This window comes from Vulpes lagopus, chromosome 9 (genome assembly GCF_018345385.1).
Source record: "Vulpes lagopus strain Blue_001 chromosome 9, ASM1834538v1, whole genome shotgun sequence".
In the NCBI taxonomy this organism is placed as follows: domain Eukaryota; kingdom Metazoa; phylum Chordata; class Mammalia; order Carnivora; family Canidae; genus Vulpes; species Vulpes lagopus.
The window spans coordinates 55,536,389-55,555,456 of NC_054832.1; the positions used below are offsets into that span (position 1 = coordinate 55,536,389).

General features: G+C 39.4%; 1 protein-coding gene across 2 annotated transcripts; it reads left to right on the forward strand.

Moving 5' to 3' along the window:
- The first annotated feature begins 47 nt into the window (after positions 1-47).
- PEX2 (peroxisomal biogenesis factor 2) lies at positions 48-17,203 on the forward strand. 2 transcript variants are annotated; one of them, XM_041769222.1, is made up of 3 exons: positions 304-410; positions 2,894-2,924; positions 15,321-17,203. In XM_041769222.1, the coding sequence occupies exon 3, from the start codon at positions 15,338-15,340 to the stop codon at positions 16,253-16,255; it is 918 nt and encodes a 305-aa protein (XP_041625156.1). In that variant the 5' UTR covers positions 304-410; positions 2,894-2,924; positions 15,321-15,337; the 3' UTR covers positions 16,256-17,203. The 2 variants fall into 2 exon arrangements, with proteins under 2 accessions (XP_041625154.1, XP_041625156.1); XM_041769220.1 differs by lacking the exon at positions 2,894-2,924 and having other exon boundaries at positions 48-410.
- The last annotated feature ends 1,865 nt before the right edge of the window (positions 17,204-19,068 follow it).

The following is a 19,068-nucleotide window of genomic DNA, read 5'->3' on the forward strand; positions in this document are numbered from 1 at the left end:
TCTTGACACCGAGGCCTCTTCACGCGCGGCGCCGACCCGGGGCCGCCGGGTTCGCGACGGGCCTGCCAATCAGAGGCGCTTTCCTCAGAGCGGCCAACCGACCAATCACCGCGCGCCAGTGTCTTCGGCTCTTCGGCTCTTCGGCTCTTCGGCCCTTCGGCCCTTCGGCTCTTCGGCGCTCGCGGGGGCTGCGCCGGCCCTCCGCGGCCTTCCGCCGCGCTCTCTACGGCTCCGCTCGTCCCCGTTTAATTTCCCCTTTTTCCTCAGACACTTCCGGGTCCGGCGTCGCTCCGGAAGCCCGCGCGTCCCGGAAGCCTGGGTAATCCCGGTTCTGCTCGGAGAAGCCGAGCTTCCCGGAGAATGTTTCAGAGAAAGTTACGTGGGCCGGGGGCGTTCCGCAGACGCGTCAGGTCAGTGTCTGCCCGAGAGAGCGGCAGGGCAGCGCCGAGGTCCTGCCTGCGGCCGGGAGGGCGTGGAGGGTCACGCCGCGGTGGCCGTCGCCCCCGGCCGCGCTTCCTTCCCCGATGTTCCTGGAAGAAAGGCGGGGAAGCAGGCCCGAGGTCCTCAAAAGTAGCCTTAGAATCGCACCCTTGAAAAGAAAAGAAAAGAAAAAAAAAAAAAAAAAAGACCAGCAGAGCTGCAGCGTTGAGCTCCGGCGCCCTCCGCGAGGTGGCTTTCCCCGCGGCCTGGGCGGCGGGGAGGTTTCCTTCTCAAGAAGTGGCTTAAACGGGACGCGGCGCCCTCCCTGCTGACTGGCTGTCGGGGGGCTCGCGTCAGGTGTCGGTGTGGTACGAGAATAGAGGAGGCTTCGCGTTCCCAGCACCCCTGGACGCCTGCGAGCTCGGAAGCGGTTCTCCTTCTTCCTCGGGGAGGACTTGCCGCTGGGGGTGTTGTATCTAACGTTGATTTCTGATGACCGAGAGTGTGAGAATGAGGTGTTTTTTGTTTTGTTTTGTTTTGTTTTTCCTGTTGGGGCTTTAAATGAAAAGTCATGGGTCCTTTACTTATTTCCTGAGGTCCCGTTTTCCAAAGATACTGCATTTCGTGAAGGAGCTTCTCCCGAAACCAACGTGTTGGACGTCCCAGTCTAGTATGTTCTGCGATCACCCCTTGAGAGGTGGTTTTGTTTTTTTGTTTTTTTTTGTTTTTTATTTTTTTTTTTTACCTTAACGATTTCGAGCGGTTACAGAGAGGTCGAGGCTTTATCCACACCACGATTTGCGGTCTAAACAAACGTCTTTCCCTTAATGTGTTATCTTTAGTTAAACCTAAGCAAAATAAACTTTCTTTTTTCACTTTATCTTCTCTCTGATTTGCCCGTGTTACCAATTACTTGCATCCAGAAACATCACAGTTGGATGATCTTGAATCAGGAGGAGACGAAAGAACTAGAGAGAATGGAATTATGTACAAAGCCAAAAAAACCCAACCCCACAACCCATATAAGCCAAAAAAAACCCCACAACCCATATATGTACATATATATATTTCTTATTTATTATTTTTTATGTTCTTACAATCTATTTTATATATATTTATATTATATATATTTATATATTTTATATATTTATATATATTATATATATATTTATATTATATATATTTATATATATTACTTATATTATATATAAATATATATATATATATCCCCCCCCCCCCCTTAAAGGAAGAAAATGGAAGTAACAGCCCATAGACAGTAGGAGACTGAGTCAAGAGAATGGACTTTGGTTTCCTTTGAAATCTCGTGGCCCTGTTCTCTTCATTTTTAAAAATTAGGGGTAGCATTCAGTCTGTGGTTTTAAATCTGTTCTGAGGAAGAATTCCTCTAGAAATTTCCTGAAGCCACATAAGGGAGAGAAAGCCAGCCGACACTCAGCGATATTTTACCAGGGCAGCTATTTTATGTGTTCTGTTTGAAACACAATGTTTCTGTTAGGAAATTTAAATTTATATCTTAGACTAGATGACCTGTGTTTACTTCTAGCATTATGATTCTGTTTCTTAGGGAAATTACTCATTTGTATCCAGTGTGCATTCATTCAATTGGTAAGTTTCTTTAATAGTAAAAGATACAGCCATCCTTAATTCATTACTTCAAGCCACAGACACATCTATATTTTCTCATTTGTTAAATAAATACAAACTTCAAATTTAATTCTCTGTGATCAGAATCATGATTCTTTATTTTTTCTCTCTTCCTCTCCTGGTATTTTACCCATAAAATCTGTGCTTATCTTTGAAGCTCCTAAGAATCTTTACAATAGAAAGGGCAGATATTTTTCTATTTCACATATTCAGTAACTGAATCTTAAAGACGTTCACGGTCTTGCTCAACATCACATTACTAGTACATTTCAGTGTTAGCCCCAAGTTTTCCTCACAGCATCAGGTAATTTTAAAGTCTCTTTCTATCACTCCCCTGTGCTCGGGTTCTTGTAGCACCATCAAAATGTGTGCCATGTGCACAGTCTTTATTTCTGGACAAAAGTTCTGCTCTGAATCACTTGGTCCTTTTTTTCCCCCCCTCCCTTGATTATCTTGGGCAACCTAGAAGCAAATTGGATGTCCCCTTTATCTCCATCTGTGAAATGACAGCAGTTTCTAAACACTACATGTTCCTCTTCAGTTCCTTTGGAATGTGGAAGAAACCTCTGGAGAAAAGCTCTGTACTGCTCCGTTTGCCCCATGTAATCTTGGCTCTCCAACTGCCAGCACTGTGGTTTCTCTACCTGGAAGTAAAAACAGGGAAGAGAATGTCTAGCATCTTCTGGCCTTCCCATTGTGCACTGTTAATCAACTTCTTTTCAACCTTTCATCCTCTATATAATCAAAATGCCCTTTTCTGTATTGCTTTTTATTCTATTTAATATGTTTTCTTTTTTTTTTTTTTCAGACCTCTCCCTTCTTAACTGCCTGTCAATAAGGTGAGATAAAATTTCATCCAAGTTGTCTTCTTACTGTTAAAACAAAAAATCCAAGAGCTAGAGACTAATTTTGTTTTGATTCTGCAAAACAGAATCCCTTCTAGCGTTAGCTGAAGTGGTGTTGCCTCTGCTTTGCATATAGTATGTGTTCATAACAGTTAAACGAATGTTCACACCTCATTTTTTCACCCACATATTCCCTCTGTTTAGATTTGACGTTCAGTCTCTTTGAATGGTTCTCTGACCACATGGATAGAGTCAGGGAGAGGGAATGTAGACAAGATGCATCCCAGGCAACGTGGACAACTCTACCACATGCCTTTACTTTCTTTCCCCATTTACAAAGTCCTGGGAGCTTGACTGGCAGTCTGGTCTTGTGAATGATCCTGAGGGAAAGCATTTTGCTTTGAGCTCTGCGGGATTGAATTGGTTCCAAGTTTACCACATATCCATACTACTTACTAACTTCCTTTGTGTGTTCCACAATTTCTCTACTGTTTACCAGAAATTTACTGATTGTCAGTCTGACCTTAAACAGGTTGTTAATCTTCTCAAGCCTAACTTCTGTCTTCTTAAAATGGACCTGATACTATTTACTGTTACGAGGATTAAATAAGATAAAGAACGTGAAGAAAATATAATGCCTCACACGTAATAATGTATCACATGGTACTTCCTCCTTTCCCATTGCTAATACCTCTGTTCCTTTGTGGATATTTCCATGTTGTCTCGAATGCCATAAAATACGCAATTATTGGCCAATATGTGTGCCAATAATTTGCAAGTCATTTAAAATTCTCTCGTTAGGTTCTAGAGCCCTTTTCTAACTTTATAGAGTACTTAAAGACCTAGTTGTTTCATGTGTTTCATGTGGCTCTTGTTTGGTCATCCTTGGATTGTAATTTTTGCTGTAGTTCATGCCCAATGCTCTTAATCTCTTAGTGCTTATTAGCCTTTTAAAATAGCCCCATTTGCATGTCTGTGATTGTGTCTCTGTCTCACATATTCTGTTCTGATTTCTCTACTTTCTCTAGCTTTTTTCACACTCATGTTCAACATTATCATTTTTATAGTTGGAAATGTCTGTTTTATTTTTTTTTCTCCTCTTTCCAGGTTTCTTAAAATAGTTCATATAAGGATTCTAGATAGGTGGACTTTTCATAGTTGATTATTTTAAATTTATTTTTACGTCTCTTAATTGCTACAGAGTGTAGTGTGGTAAAATGACTTGTCTAGAGTCACACAGTCTGTTGGTGAAGCTGGTCTAAGATACAGAACTAATCAGGACCAGTTTAACTCTCTTTCCCTATAATCACTCAAACATCTGCTCTTTATTTTCACAACATGCTTTCTCCCTTAAAGACTCAGAAGTATCCACTTTCTGAAAGAAAAGATTATGAGTGCCATGCTTTTCTCTTAAAAATGTACTTGTAAAGTTAGGCCAAGATATTGGAAATTCTGTTTTAAGGTTTAAAAAAACCAGAGGGAAACTTTGGTGTTAGTTTTAAATACTTGAATAAGTACATCATAAATGAAATAGGGTGCTCAATTGTGTAAGACTAATTATAGTCTTGAAGATTCTGGTATGTGAGTTGAGTTCTCTTTCCTCTCCAAATTAATACATATATTTATATATATATATAAATCTTTATATATATATATATATATTTACTCCCCATCTGCTAGAGCAAATTATTTATCATTGTTCATCTTTTTGAGCAGTTTATGTGATTTTGAAGTTTATGCTTCAGATATATTTTAGAAATATTTTGTTGCGTACGCACTACCAGTCTCAAAAAGAAAAATCCTATTTGGATATTGATGAGGATTACATTTAAGTGAAGAGTAATTTAGAAGTCTAGCGTCTACTACAGAACTTTAAAATTTCACATGTTTGTATCCAAAAGAGCACATTTGGAATTTATATCAATGGATATCTATAAACTATTGAAACTTGGTTTGTATTTGATGGAAGAGTAGAACAAAAGAGTAGTGACAAGTCATTTAGCAAGCCTGTGGCAGAAGTGGGATTTGAACTTGTAGTTGTTGATTTCTAGGCCTATTCACGGTGCCAGAGGTCACAGTGTCCTAATGGGTCTCAGGCATAGCTTTTTCTTTTTTGCTCATGTTTGAAATGTGTTCTGGGAATCAGTGTCCTGTTAAATCCCTCTTTGATGCATGTCCCATTTATTAGTATTGATTTCAATACAATGGACAGTAAATCTATCTGACTACACAAAGGAAATAAAATAGTAGGGTGTAGGTTCAAAGCTTAAGATCTCCAGTTATAGAACTTTATTCATATAACCTCATAATATGAAACATTAGTTTAAAATTTTTTCAAACCTAAGAGGAAAATATGAATGTGTTGTATCATCCGTTTTGATTACTTGAACCCTCAGGAGAGTGTGGCAGCAACATTGTTCTACTAAAAACTGGTTGATTATTGTAGATCTGGAAAAGTGTAGCTTCGCAGTGGGTGCATACCTTAGAGAATACTTGGGAATCGCATGTTTCTGCTGACAAAGTTTATAGGACTGTAAATTTAAATGTAGAGTTTTTGTAGGCAGCATGCATTGACAAATATGCCTAATGGTAATACATCTAGTACTGAGAGTCTCGGAACAGGTCAATAATAATGTGTATATTGATAGCAGCAATGTAGGAGATGTTACTTGGTATTATAGCTAAAAATCCATGTTATCCCCTTAATCATAATTACATTAATATTGACAGGCCCTTGACAATACTCACATTATTATTGATAGATTTCTGTCAATAACATGTTTTAAATAAAATATATTCATTCATAATTTGTACTATACTCAGTAAAAGCTCAAGTATATTCTGAAATTTTTCATTCCATAGTGAGATACAATTGTTTATTTGGTTTTGGAATGCAATATAGATGACAAAATTTTATTTGGGTGAATGGAAAGGATGGGTTATTTAAGGATAGATTTATATATCGCTGCTCTTAGTAAATGAACTTCAGTAGTTTTTTTCTGCAAAAGAAAAGCAGTATGACATGTCTAGTGATAAAATGTCAGCAGGAGACCTTTTTAATAGTTTTTTGTGCTAGATCATTTTGTCTTAAACATATTTATGTGACAAGTTAATCACACTAAACCTATAGATGCTCTAATTTGCCTTGAGCATCTTTCTCCCATATCCTTAACATAGTAAAATCCTTTACTAAACATATATTGTGTAGTGCCAATTATACTTTTAATTAATTATTTTTATAAGTCTCTTTGCAGGACCATAAATGTTCCCCCCCACCCCCCGGGGTTGGCTATTTAGAATCTTAAATTAGTACAGTTTGGGAAGTGGGGATTGAGGATGGAAAGGGTTCTAGAATTGTGTATTAAAAGAATGAGGTTTCATGGCAGAATAGGAAAAGGTATTGCCTGTTTTTGACATTCTGGAAAAATCAATTTGAATTAAATCTTACGGTGTTCGTTTCAATCCTGAACAATCTCAGCTTTAAAGAAAAAGATTTGTTTGTATTATTTTTTTTAACTATTCAACTTGGAGCCTTCTTTTGTGAAACTAGGTACTAATCTTTAAGAACCAATAATTTGGGGATCATTAAACCTTACTTAAACTAAATTCCTGAAAGTAAATAGAAATAGACTGGCTAAAAAAAAAAAAAAAAAAAAAAAAAGAAATAGACTGGCTAATAGTTGGATGTGGATCACAGTCACTGGAACAGAATCAGGAAAGTACTGGTTTACAAAAAAAGCATTGGGGATCTTTTATTCAAAAATGTGAAGGTGCCATAATCTTTTTGATTTTGATGAGTTCTTAATGAAGTGGGTCATTACTTTAACGTTTTTAGAAAGTTCTTATTAGCACCTTCGATAAGGGGTCTTGCATTGTTGCAGGAAACCCCTAACTGGTCTCTGGGAGCTGCAGCCTTCCTTTTCTTCAGTTTTTTTTTTTTTTTTTTTCCTTTTCTTCAGTTTTAATTGAACTCTGCTATCTAATTAATCTTTTAAAACTATATATCATTATGTCTCTTCTCTACAGTGATTATTTGTGCCTATGAAATCATTGTGGTTTCCCTAAAGTGGGCTTTTTGCAGTGGGTTAACTCTTCAGCCAGTCTCTCCTGGGGGCCTGTTTTGCTCAGACGTTACAGATGACTTGAGTCTTTGCTTCCTGGTAACAAACACAGCCACATTGATGGGGATTAAATCACTGAGGAGGCAGCTTCTGTTGGAACCCATCAATATCTCCCAGATAAACCATGGCCAGGTTTCATGGTTTGCACATATCTGGGATTTGCACAACCTGTTCTTGTGTCTTAAATACATTTTTTTTTTCTTTTCTGCCTGGGAAGATTCATTCTTTGCTTAAAGGATCAATGGCTAGTCCTGATTACAGTAACATCCTATTTCTTAAAAATGCTTGAATAAAAGGAAGTAAACTGAGTTAAATTTTTGGATTGAATCCTTGATACCTAGGAGATTGCCTGGCATTTAGTAAGTGCTCAAAAAATACTGGTTAAATTGAGGGGTGCCTTTTAGCAAAGTGGATTGAGTATATGCCTTTGGCTCAGGTCACAGTTCTGGAGTCCCAGGATCAAGCCCCCTGTGTTAGGCTCCTTGCTCAGTGGGAAGTCTGCTTGTTTCTCTCCCTCTACTCCTCCCGCCACTCATGTGCTTTCTCTCTCTCTCGCTCTCTCTCAACCACTCTTTCTCAAATAAGTAAATAAAATCTTTTTTAAAAAATGGTTAAGGTGAACCATTTGTAAGAGCATTAGGATTCACTAAAACCTATACCTTACATTATATGGAGATTAACTTTATGTGACTTAAAAGTATTTATGACATTTTTCTGTGCTTCATACCTATTATGGGCAAATATCACACAGCAGTGGAAGGAAAAGGATTCCATAATCAGGATGATTGAACTTCTAGTTATTTCTGTCTTACCAGTTTCTTCTACTCCTGGGCTCTGCCCTTCTCTAAAACCAATATCTTAGAATAAATGTGTCTGCCCAAAAGAGAAGAAAAGAAAGGAAGAGGAACTGAGTGTCACATGTTAGTGATGAACCAAAGTTTGGTGCCCGTCTGGACTGCCTGTACCATGCCTTTCAGCAGAGCACCCTAGAGTCAGATATTATCAGTGTGCATTCCTTAAGTTTGCTTCAAGATAATAGGCATTACCATATTGATGAGGGTTAAATAACCAAGGAAGCAGGTCATACTGGAACCCATTCCCTAAGAATTCCCCCTCCATAATCTCCTTTCAGATAAGATATAGGAGTGTGATGAGTTTCACTGAACCATATCTCTGCCCCTTCCCACCTAGTCTTCCTAACAAGCACACATATTTGTGACATCATGTTCACTATTTAATTGCCACAATTATGTTTTGATTTTGTAGTCCGTATTTCCTGCAAAAAAAAAAAAAAAAGAAATTCTTTCACCACAGATTAAGACATTAATATGAGTAATAATGAAAATTTCAGTCTTTTGAAATAAATTCGCCAGAATCAACTCAGGGTCTTTTTCTGCTTATGCCCATCCCTAGCCAAAGTAGCAGTAATATGGCAATAATACTTATCAGTTTCCAAACCACTTTCTTTTTTTTTTTTAAGATTGTATTTATTTATTCATGAGAGACACAGAGACAGAGAGGCAGAGACACAGGCAGAGGGAGAAGCAGGCTCCATGCAAGGAACCTGATGGGGGACTCAATCCTGGGACTCCAGGTCCTCCCCCTGGGCCGAAGGCAGGCACTAAACCGCTGAGCCATCAGGGATCCCCACACTTTCATAATGTTATTTGGTTTAACCTCAACAACTTTGTGAGTGTGGTAGCTGTTATTTCCAACTTTATGTGTGTGGTAGTTGTTATGTCCAGCTTTATGAAGAATCCAAGGGTGGAGGCACCTAAATGGCACTGTTAGGCATCAGACTCGTGGTTTCAGCTCAGATTATGATCTCAGGATCTTGAGCTCAAGCTCTGCATCAGGCCTCGTGTTGGGCGCTCTTCACAGCGTAGAGGCTGCTTGAGATTCTCTCTCCCTCTGCCCCTCCCACTCGTGTTCTCTTATTCTCTTTCCCTAAAATTAAAAAAAAAAAAGTTTTTGGTTTAAAAAGAATCTGAGGATAATGATTTTTTCTAAGATCAAGTACTAAGTAAGTGACAAAGCTGGAACTTGAGCTCAGGTCTGATTGATTTTTAATTCTGCTTTTTTTCTACTCTGTCACAGTTGACCTAAATAGGAATGTAGAGCATAGGAAGAATATTCCACTTTAGCTATAATGTGTAATGGACAGTGTCTGTTTTATGTTTACAACTTTAAAAAGTTACAAAAATGACTAAAATGTTGGAAAATAAAACCTAAAACAAAAAAAAAAAAAATAGAGAAATTATTCATCTGGAAAAAGCAAAATCTGAAGAACAGTTTAATGATAGTCTTTTGGTCCATTAAAGATTCTTACGTAGGAAGGAGATCGAGCCCAGCTGTTCTTAATCTACACTGAGGCCAGGCCTGGGGAGAAAAAAAAAAAAAAAAGGAAAGAAAAAAAATGTCAAACTGTAACAGAAGGGATAAGAAAGAATTTTTTGATAATAAGGATTGTTAAATATTGGATTGGTTAGAGAGTGTGTTAAGTCTCCTTTTCTGGCAGCCATTAAAAATTCCTATCTTTGCTAAATGTTAAGTATGATTCCTCTAGAAATGAGGTATTTGAAATGGATGATTCTTTGAGAAACCACTTCCTCTGACCAGTTTTTCACTAAATATAAGTAAGGAACCTGAGGAAGAGAAGGATTCCCTCACCAGCCAGTTCATCCAGGTGTTCTCATACAATATTCAGTCAGTATACCAATTAACTACCAAACTACTCATTCCATTGCACATACATTCAGCAAACATTTATTGAGCAATTACTATGAGCCCATCGTTGTGGTATATCTTGTAATTAATAACATGCCCATCAGCCACAATGCAGAACTGATTATGACTCTGGTATTTAAAGATATATGAATTGGCATAACTGGTTCTCTGGTATTTAAAGATATATGAATTGGCATAACTGGTTCTCTGGTATTTAAAGATATATGAATTGGCATAACTGGTTCTCTGACACAAGCCATATATTTCATCTGATACTCAACTGAAAAAAATAGCAATCTACCCAGTGCAATTCTGGGGATGTGAGAGAGGGGAGAGAAGCAAACTGGCAATGTTGGACCTCTATCTGTGTCCAGTATGCATGGTCAGAACCATTCAAGGGTAGTTTGAAGTAAAAGAGCTTCCTTTATTTTGCTGACTACAGAATATGAAGTCTGGGGAAGGCACACAGTTGTAGACACTCTTACACTAGAACAATCATGTATGCTATAGTCCCACATACCATGAATGATTGTAGAATTTTGCATGAGGAAAACTGAGCTAGAAATGAGCATCTGTAAGTGGCAGCTGCTTTGAGAAATAAGTGTAAGATAAGGCTCTTAATGAGTTTACAGATAAGCTAGGGAAAGATGTAATGACTTGACTAAAATCCCAGGATGATTGGTTGAGGGCTCAACTGAGTGGCAGGGACAGTTGCTGTCAGAGTAAAGGTGGTGATAATAGGAGTTGTAGATGGTTATGAAGGTTTCACAGAGAATGTTGAAATAGAGTAGGAATGTGATGGGCAGAGTGTTGTGGGCAGTGGGAAGAGTTAGCAGGGAAAGTAAAGTGTTTTAGGTACATGAGAAGAGGCACAGAGTCAGGACTGAGGGATGGCACAGAATTAAAGACTCCCCTGGATACTAGTGGCTTATCCACTTGCAGAGATGGAGACAGAATTGGGCCAGGTTGTGTTAGAGAAGTTTGTACTTTATCCCAGAGGTAATAATGAGGTAATCTGAAAGAGATGATTTGGTAAGAGTAGGCAAATAATTTTGCAGATTTTGATTTGCTTCTGCATTTAAAAAAAAAAAAGTTCTACTTGTTTTCCTCAATTACATAACTCATAAGATAGAGAAAATTTGTAAGCTGCAGAAAAAAGTGAGAAAAATATTTTTATTTATTAATGAATTTTTGCGTGGATTTCAGAATTCTTTTTCTGTTGATAGAGTTTCAAAATGGTATATATTGTCCTTAAGAACCTGCAACACCTTATACCTCTGTTTCTACCCTAGTTGTCCGTTTACTTGCCTGCTTCCCTTGCTAGACCTTGTTTAAGGTCCATAAGTGAGAACCAGGATGTTTTGTTTATCTCTGCATCCCAGGCTCCCAGCATGGCTAGGATGTATTGATGTCCATAGAGTTTGTGGAATTTATGAGTGGTCTTTAAGCTCACAGGGTCTACTTTTTTTTTTTTTTTTAACAGTTTTATTTATTTATTTGAGAGAGAGCTAGAGCATGAGCAGGGAGGGGAGAGGGAGAAGCAGGCTCCCGCTGAGCAGGGAGCCCCACTTGGGCTCAGTCCCATGACCCCAGGATCATGACCCAAGCCAAAGACAGATGCTTAACTGACTGAGCCACCCAGGCGCCCTGCATCAGGTCTACTTAAGGGAAGAAAGGGAGAGTCAGTGCAAGGTTTCTAATAGGCACTGTGGAAATAGATAGGGAGGAGAACTAAACAGAAATGAGTGGGAGAGCTGGCAGGCAGCACAGAGCTGTATGGATGGATGTAGATGTGCCAGAAAAATTTTGAAGTTTGCCTTGAAGTGGACTAGCCCAGTCATTCTCAACATCACCAGGAAACTTGCTAGAAATGCAAAGTCTTGGCTCCCATTCCAGGCTTACTAATTCAGAAACCCTGGAACTGAGACACTGCAGTCTAAGAAATCCAAGTGATCATGATAAATGCTCAAGTTTTTTGAGAAAGACTCTACAACGCCGACACGAAGACTGCAGCATAGAAAGACTGAAAGCCCAAAGATGTGCTTGATGCCAGTGAACAAAATCAATGAGGGGCTGTGCTGGCTGGAGCAGGAAAATTATGACAGGAAGGTGATGTTGTTACAAAGAAAGCTGACTGTGTTGTAAGTGGACAGGACCTACAGCTCTTGCTTAGTTCACCGCCTTCCTGACCTTAGCATTTAAGTAGATTAAGTCGATTTAAAGATTAGTCCTATAAGAGGGACCCCACCCTCAAAATCTCCACACAGCTGCCTACTGAGCTCTAGCTATCTCATAGGAGCCTCAGATCTCTAACACCACTGTGGTTATTACCTCTCCCTTCAAACCTGTATCCCTGCATGTGTTTCCTATTTCAGAGAATTGGACTACCATCCACTCAATTACTCAAGTCAGTTAATCTTGGCTTATTTCTTATTAAATTGTGTCACTTCTACCTCGTAGCTTTAAAGATACCTATTTTTCTCCATCCCTACTGATACCCTTATAATTTCGACCATTGGGATTTTCTCATTGATTACTTTCCATAATCACGTAACAGTCATCATAACTGGCCTCTCTGTCTCGAATCTTTTCTTGAATTCATTCTGTGAATGTGGCCAGAACAAGCTGTCTAAAATGCAAATTTGATTAGTTCTTTTCTTAAACTGTCCAGTGGTTTCCCATTGACATCTTGATAAAGTACAGCCTCCTCAACTTGTCCTTTACTGTTGGTCTCCTGCCTTCCTTTCCAGCCTTTTGTCCTTACGCCTGCAGTTCCTTGTTGCCTGCTCTCCCTCTGCCTGGCATAGCATTCTTACCTTCCTTTACCAGGCTAACACTGCTAATCTTTTGGGTAGCTGCTTAGATATTACCTCTCTGTGAAGCCTTCTCTGACCTTCTGAGATCTAGTATCAAAAATAATGCCCTGAATTCCCCCTTGCATATCACTCATTACACCTTATTCTAATGGCCTGTTTATTTTATATAGCACATTCTTACCCACCCCCACCTCACTATATTGCGGTCTCCACAAAGGGATGAGATTGTGTCAGTTTTACTCCTACATCATTAACTGGTAAACAGTAGATGTACAGTAAACATGTTGAAATAGGTAATAATCTACAGTCCGGCAGTAATTTGAGATAATTTTAAAAGCTACTGGGTAGAAATTTGTATTTTCTATCTTTCCCCTTCCCCTGACTTTATTGTGTTCATCTGGTCTGTGTAGCATGCATTATGCACTATGCATTGGGCACTGTGCTGGTTGTTGCTGAGTTCCAACTGTGACAAGACTCAATCTTTGCAGCAGGATTTATCCTCTAGTGGAAGAAATAGACTTTAAAAAATAGCATGTGTATAGTACACAAAAGGCCAAGAAAGTGGGAGAATGGAGTGCTAAGAGAACAACGAGAAGAACCCAGTTTGGAAAGTCAGGAGGAAGTGATAACTAAACCACTACTTAAAAATTTGGTACTTAAAAACCAAAAACAGAGTTTTTCAAGTAAAGAACAGGAGTGTACTGCTCCAGATGGAGGGAACAGACCATAAACGTTCACTAGGATAAAAGAGAAGGGGGCACCTTATGACCAACAGATTAGGAAGGAAACCAAGCTGGGGTAGTTTGGGAGGCTCGTGTGTTTGAAAGGACTGCAATGTGGAAAATGCACTGGAGAAGGCAAAAGGCACCATAGACTAATTAGTTGTAATGCAATGGAGAGATTAAGAGCAGATAGAATTTAGGGAAAAACTTGCAGAGGATAGAGTAGTGAATGGATTAGAAAAATTTGGGGGGCAAAGAGCAGAACTTTGGGGATAGATGAGATTTGTAGCAGGAAGAAAGGGTACTCGGTCCTAAACGTCCTTTTTCTTTTCCTGTGGCTCCTGGCTACGAGGCCAGGATTTCACAGAACATGCCACAAAAATCCCCCTGCAATAGCTCTAAGCTGTGAAATTTTGAGGGAGCTGCAGGAAGGGGAAAAAGATGTGATCACCCTAAAAGGCAGATGACCTGTATGGAAGAGACACATTCCTGTCAAATACCTAGACTGAGAGGAAAGCAGCAGTAAAAATCTATTATTCAATAGGTACTTTTTTACCTATATGGGAACTTGTTAAGCTTGTAGTCTTCTGCTACTAAGTCATGTAGGATCCATGGGTAATTTAAAAACATCCCTCTGCAAAACCTCTTTAATTGTCAAAGACATTCCCAGTTTCAAGAGGTACAACTTTATTTTAGGATGTACCTTTAAGTTGTTTAATGTCCAACAAATTATGTTTAATATCTTTTTAGTAAAAATCATAAATAGAATATGAAAGGAGAAAGGACTCAAGGTCATTTTATCTCTGGCCCTCAGTTTTGTAAGTGAAAAAAACAAAGCAGAGACTAGATGAAGTGACTTGTCCAGGAACTTAAGTGGGACACCTGCCTCCCTCTATAACTTGGTGTTCTATTAGTGCACTGGGTCTTTTGAAGGCCCAGAGATCCTGCATGACCAAGATCAAGCTCCATGTAGTCAGGGCCTATTTTAGAGACTAAGTTTAAACAGATTTCTTGTCATAGTTTGGATTTGCCAGTTTTTTAATAATAAGTAAAATATTTTAACTGGTCTGTACACTCCTTGATGACAGCAGCCACTGAGCGTTTTAATCACCATGGCTTGTACATAATAGGCATTTAATAAGTGTGTTTTGAATGAGTCAGTCATACCTAGCTAACCACTAATCAGATTTTTCTATTTCATTTTAAAAGATTTTTGTCCCCTTACCACCTTTATGATGATTCCTAAGATATTTATGAAAGTCTTTGCATATATTTTTATATCATAGTTTTATTAGAAAACTGTATGTATATCTTCTCAATATCTTAACAGCTTTTCTACATTCATGTTGCTTTGTGCTAGTATTTCTTTTCTGCAATAGTATGATAGCATAGTAAACACTATTTAATTTTTTTCTCCTAACTTTATGGATATAAAACCTATTTCAGAAAGATTAAATGACTTGTTAAAATATATATATACCTTTGGAGTCCGTAGAAGTGCTGGCAATTAACCTGAGGTCTTGACTTACCATCCGCTGGAATGTTCCATAGAGTTCACTGTATTTATTAAGTTCATGTGTTTCTCCATTAGTCATGCTATTATTTAGCTTCATTCCTGTTAGCATCCGGATTTTATGATCTCCCTGCTAAAATGACCAAGGAGGATTACTTGGAGATAATTTGTGGGAAGAGGGTACAACTTGCTACAACCTGTTATTCCTTTGATGAGGAGGGCCTAAATAAATAAATAAATAAATAAATAAATAAATAAATAAATAAATAAATAAATAAATAACAAAGAAAAGAAAGGAGGGAGGGAGGAGAGAGAGGAGAAGGAAAAGGTTCCATGTAGGAGGTGATTGTTCGATGCTATTTGACACCTCCTGCCCGCTCTGTCTTCTTTGTGCCCTGGTCAGTTGTGTATCACAGTTTCAGACCCATAAGTTGAGAAGATGGTACAAGCTTACAGATGTTTGATGTTCCCTAATTGTACTTTATCCCCAGAGACCTTCAGAGAAGACATGGCTTCCAGAGAAGAGAACACAAAGAGGACAGACAGAGTGCTAAGAATAAGTCAGTTGGATGCTCTTGAACTCAACAAGGCCCTGGAGCAGCTGGTTTGGGCCCAGTTTACTCAGTGCTTTCACGGGTTTAAGCCAGGACTGTTAGCGCACTTTGAACCAGAGGTGAAAGCGCTCCTGTGGCTTTTCTTGTGGCGATTCACCATCTACTCTAAAAATGCCACCGTGGGACAGTCCATTTTGAATATCCAGTACAAAAACGATTTTTCCCCGAAGCTGAGGTACCAGCCGCCGAGTAAGAATCAGAAGCTGTGGTATGCTGTGTGTACGATTGGCGGGACGTGGCTAGAAGAGCGCTGCTACGACCTATTTCGAAACCGTCACTTGGCGTCGTTTGGGAAAGCCAGGCAGTGTGTGAACATCATGGTTGGACTTCTGAAATTAGGCGGGCTGATTAATTTCCTGATTTTCCTTCAGAGGGGCAAGTTTGCAACTTTGACAGAACGTCTCCTAGGCATTCGTTCTGTATTTTGCAAGCCCCAAAACGTACGTGAGGTTGGCTTTGAGTATATGAATAGGGAACTTCTCTGGCATGGTTTTGCAGAGTTTCTGATTTTTCTCCTACCGCTTTTCAATATCCAGAAGTTGAAAGCTAAGTTATCTTCATGGTGTATTCCTCTTACCGGTGCTCCTACCAGTGACAATACACTAGCCACAAGTGGCAAACAGTGTTCTCTGTGTGGAGAGTGGCCCACCATGCCTCACACCATAGGATGTGAGCATATCTTCTGCTACTACTGTGTTAAGAGTAGTTTCTTATTCGACATGTACTTTACTTGCCCTAAGTGTGGCACAGAGGTACAGAGTCTGCAGCCACTGAAATCAGGAATCGAGATGTCAGAAGTGAATGCTCTTTAGAAACTAAGATTGTTTCCTCTGAGGAAAACTGCATTATGTTCAAATCCTTAATACTAATCATCCTGAGCGTACTGTTCAGGTATCTTTTATGAGGGGATGTGCTGCTCAGCCACCGTCTTCTGTTCCTTTCCAAATATGACTAAACTCTAATCATTAGGAAGCACGTGATTCTGAATCTAGTATGTAAACAATAATGTGTTATTTTTCTTTAAATCATTGCATTCAATTTTTAATCATTGCATTTAATTTTTTAACAACTAATGTACAGTTGTTATTGGACTACCAAAAATGACCTTTCATTTTGCTACTTCCTAGAAAGAGGTTAGATTCCAAAGCGATTTTGGAGACCCTGGGATGAATGTGTATTTAATTGCAGAGATGGCATTATAGCATCATAATCTGACAATGATAAGACCCTCTTATTTTGAGCCTTAACATCTAGCTCACCCATTGTAATTTTAAGCTTTTCCCTAAAACCTGTTTTCAAGGGGTTCGGTTGGCTTTGTCCTCTGGCAACATGATGGCCACCAGAAGCTCCACACTGACATTCCACCAGCTTCCTGGTCCTGCTGGAATGAGAGCTTCTTACATAATAGCTCCAGCGAAGTCCAGGAGCTCACTGTCATTGGTCTGCTTGCGATTACGCATTTGTGAACCAGGACAGAAAACTTCTACTCTGATTACTAGCTGTGTACCATGTGGACCCATAGTAGGAGAGCAGACAGTTCACCACAGGAAACCCGGGTGCCATTATAATAGCGGGTGTTTGGCAGCTCAAAACAATAGATCTTTACTAGACTCTACATCTGCCTTTTTTATATCAAAAGTCCATATGCAGTCTTTAATTTTACCCATGATCTGGGGTGATAAGGACAGAGGTAACTGAATGGTTGACTTAGATTGCAGATTTAAAAGGATTAAATAAATAAACATTGTGTTATGACAACAGTTTTTTTGTAGTGTTATTTTGACAAAGTGCATTCTGAGTAAATGCCCATATTATAATTTTAACGTGAAAATAGTACTTTACGTATATGCCATCTAATAGAGATGTCAACATTATGAGGGTTTTCAGTTTTTCCACAGACACTAATGACACTTAGTACAATATTATATTTTTAATTTTTTCAATTTTTCTTTAACACCTACTCCCTCGCTAAGTGATTACCTGCGGGTCAGGAAGCACGACTGTTCCACACATCACTGGATAACCAGAACCTGCCTTTCTCTGTGCCAGTGTACCAATAGAGACATTTTGTTAGTTGAACAGCTAAACCTGATATGAGAGATTGGGTTCTTTAAAAATATATATATATATATTTATTCACGAGAGACACACAGAGGCAGAGACATAGAAGGAGAAGCTGGCCACTGCAGGGAGCCTGATGCAGGACTCGATCCTAAGACTTGGGGATCATGACCTGAGGCGAAGGCCATTGCTAAACCACTGAGCCACCCAGGTGCCCCAGAAATTGGGTTCTACAAAAATAAATGTTGCAAGGGACTTGAAGCACTTTGGCATGGATTGGGGCAGAGTGGTCAGCCACTTTTACCCACACCTCTCAGTTACTGGCCACGAGCTACCCTGGGAAGGACGTGACCTGAAACATGATGGCTCCGCAGCCGACGCAGACCCCAGAGGAGCTGACTACCACAGGCAGCCTGCTGACCCCACTCCCCCAGCTGAGCAACACATCCATCCCTGGAGGAGCTTGGTGACCAGCCTAGTGTTAACCACATCTAATACTGCGTCTCCATTGTTGTTTTTTTTTTTTCATGGTTTTCCATTTTTGTTTTTCTTTGCTTGTAAGCATTCAGACAACGCAGTAATGGCAGGTGGTGTTCAACTTAAAAACATTTGGTTTATGACTGACTTACGTATTCAAGTGCTGCCTCAGGGAACTCCAACTCACTGCAGAGACCTAGGCCTCCTGGCCAAGTTGCTCTGATAGTGCCAGACCCTATTCTGTCCCTGCCTCCCTGTGCACTGCCAGGAGATTTGCTTTAACACTGGTGCTTCTGTTTCTACTCCCCAGGGCCCCCCCCCAAGGTTCAGTATAACTGGGTCATATTTAGCTACATGATACATTTCTGCTTTAGCCTCAAGAACCTGTCCCCTATGAGCATCTCCCCATGGGAAAATAAAACTTTTATACTAACATTGCTTTTTCTCACCCATGTAACTTGTTCTGGAATCAGACCTGCTACTTGTGTATGTAACATACCCAATTGCTTTAGTGATCATATCTAAAACATACCAGTCAAAGCTAACCCAAGGCACATCCTGCTCCCTTGCTCCCAAGACTCTTTGCCTCAGAACTCAGTGGGGTTTGGATAAGTTTAACTCCTCCAAGATTCAATTCGATCAACCTATGAAATGAACATTCAGTAATATCTACCTCTTAGGACTGTAATGGAAATTAAATAACACTATTCTTTCAAAAATTACTTATTAAGCCCCTACAGGCATTCATCCATTTGCAGAGATGTACTCAAAAATAAAAACCCCTGCTCTCATAGAGTTTATATTCATGGAGGAATAATAGATAATAAACACATGTGTAAGATAATTTCAGATGTTAGAAGTACTCTGAAGAAAAAACAAGCCGAGGGAATAGAGTAACAAGGGATGCTGTTTAAACTGAATATTCTTGGAAAGGCATCTCTGAGTAGTTGAAGTTTGGAAAGAGGCCTGAATGAGCTGAAGGGAAAAGCCAAGCAGAGGAGAGGTGCCAGGAGAAGGAAATGGCAGGTGCCCAAGCTCTGAGGAACCCAGTATCTGATTGAGGAACAGGAAGAAATAGAGTACAAGA

Excerpts from the sequence above, each read along its gene's own strand:
- PEX2 (XM_041769220.1), top strand. The coding sequence starts at position 15,338 with ATGGCTTCCAGAGAAGAGAACACAAAGAGGACAGACAGAGTGCTAAGA.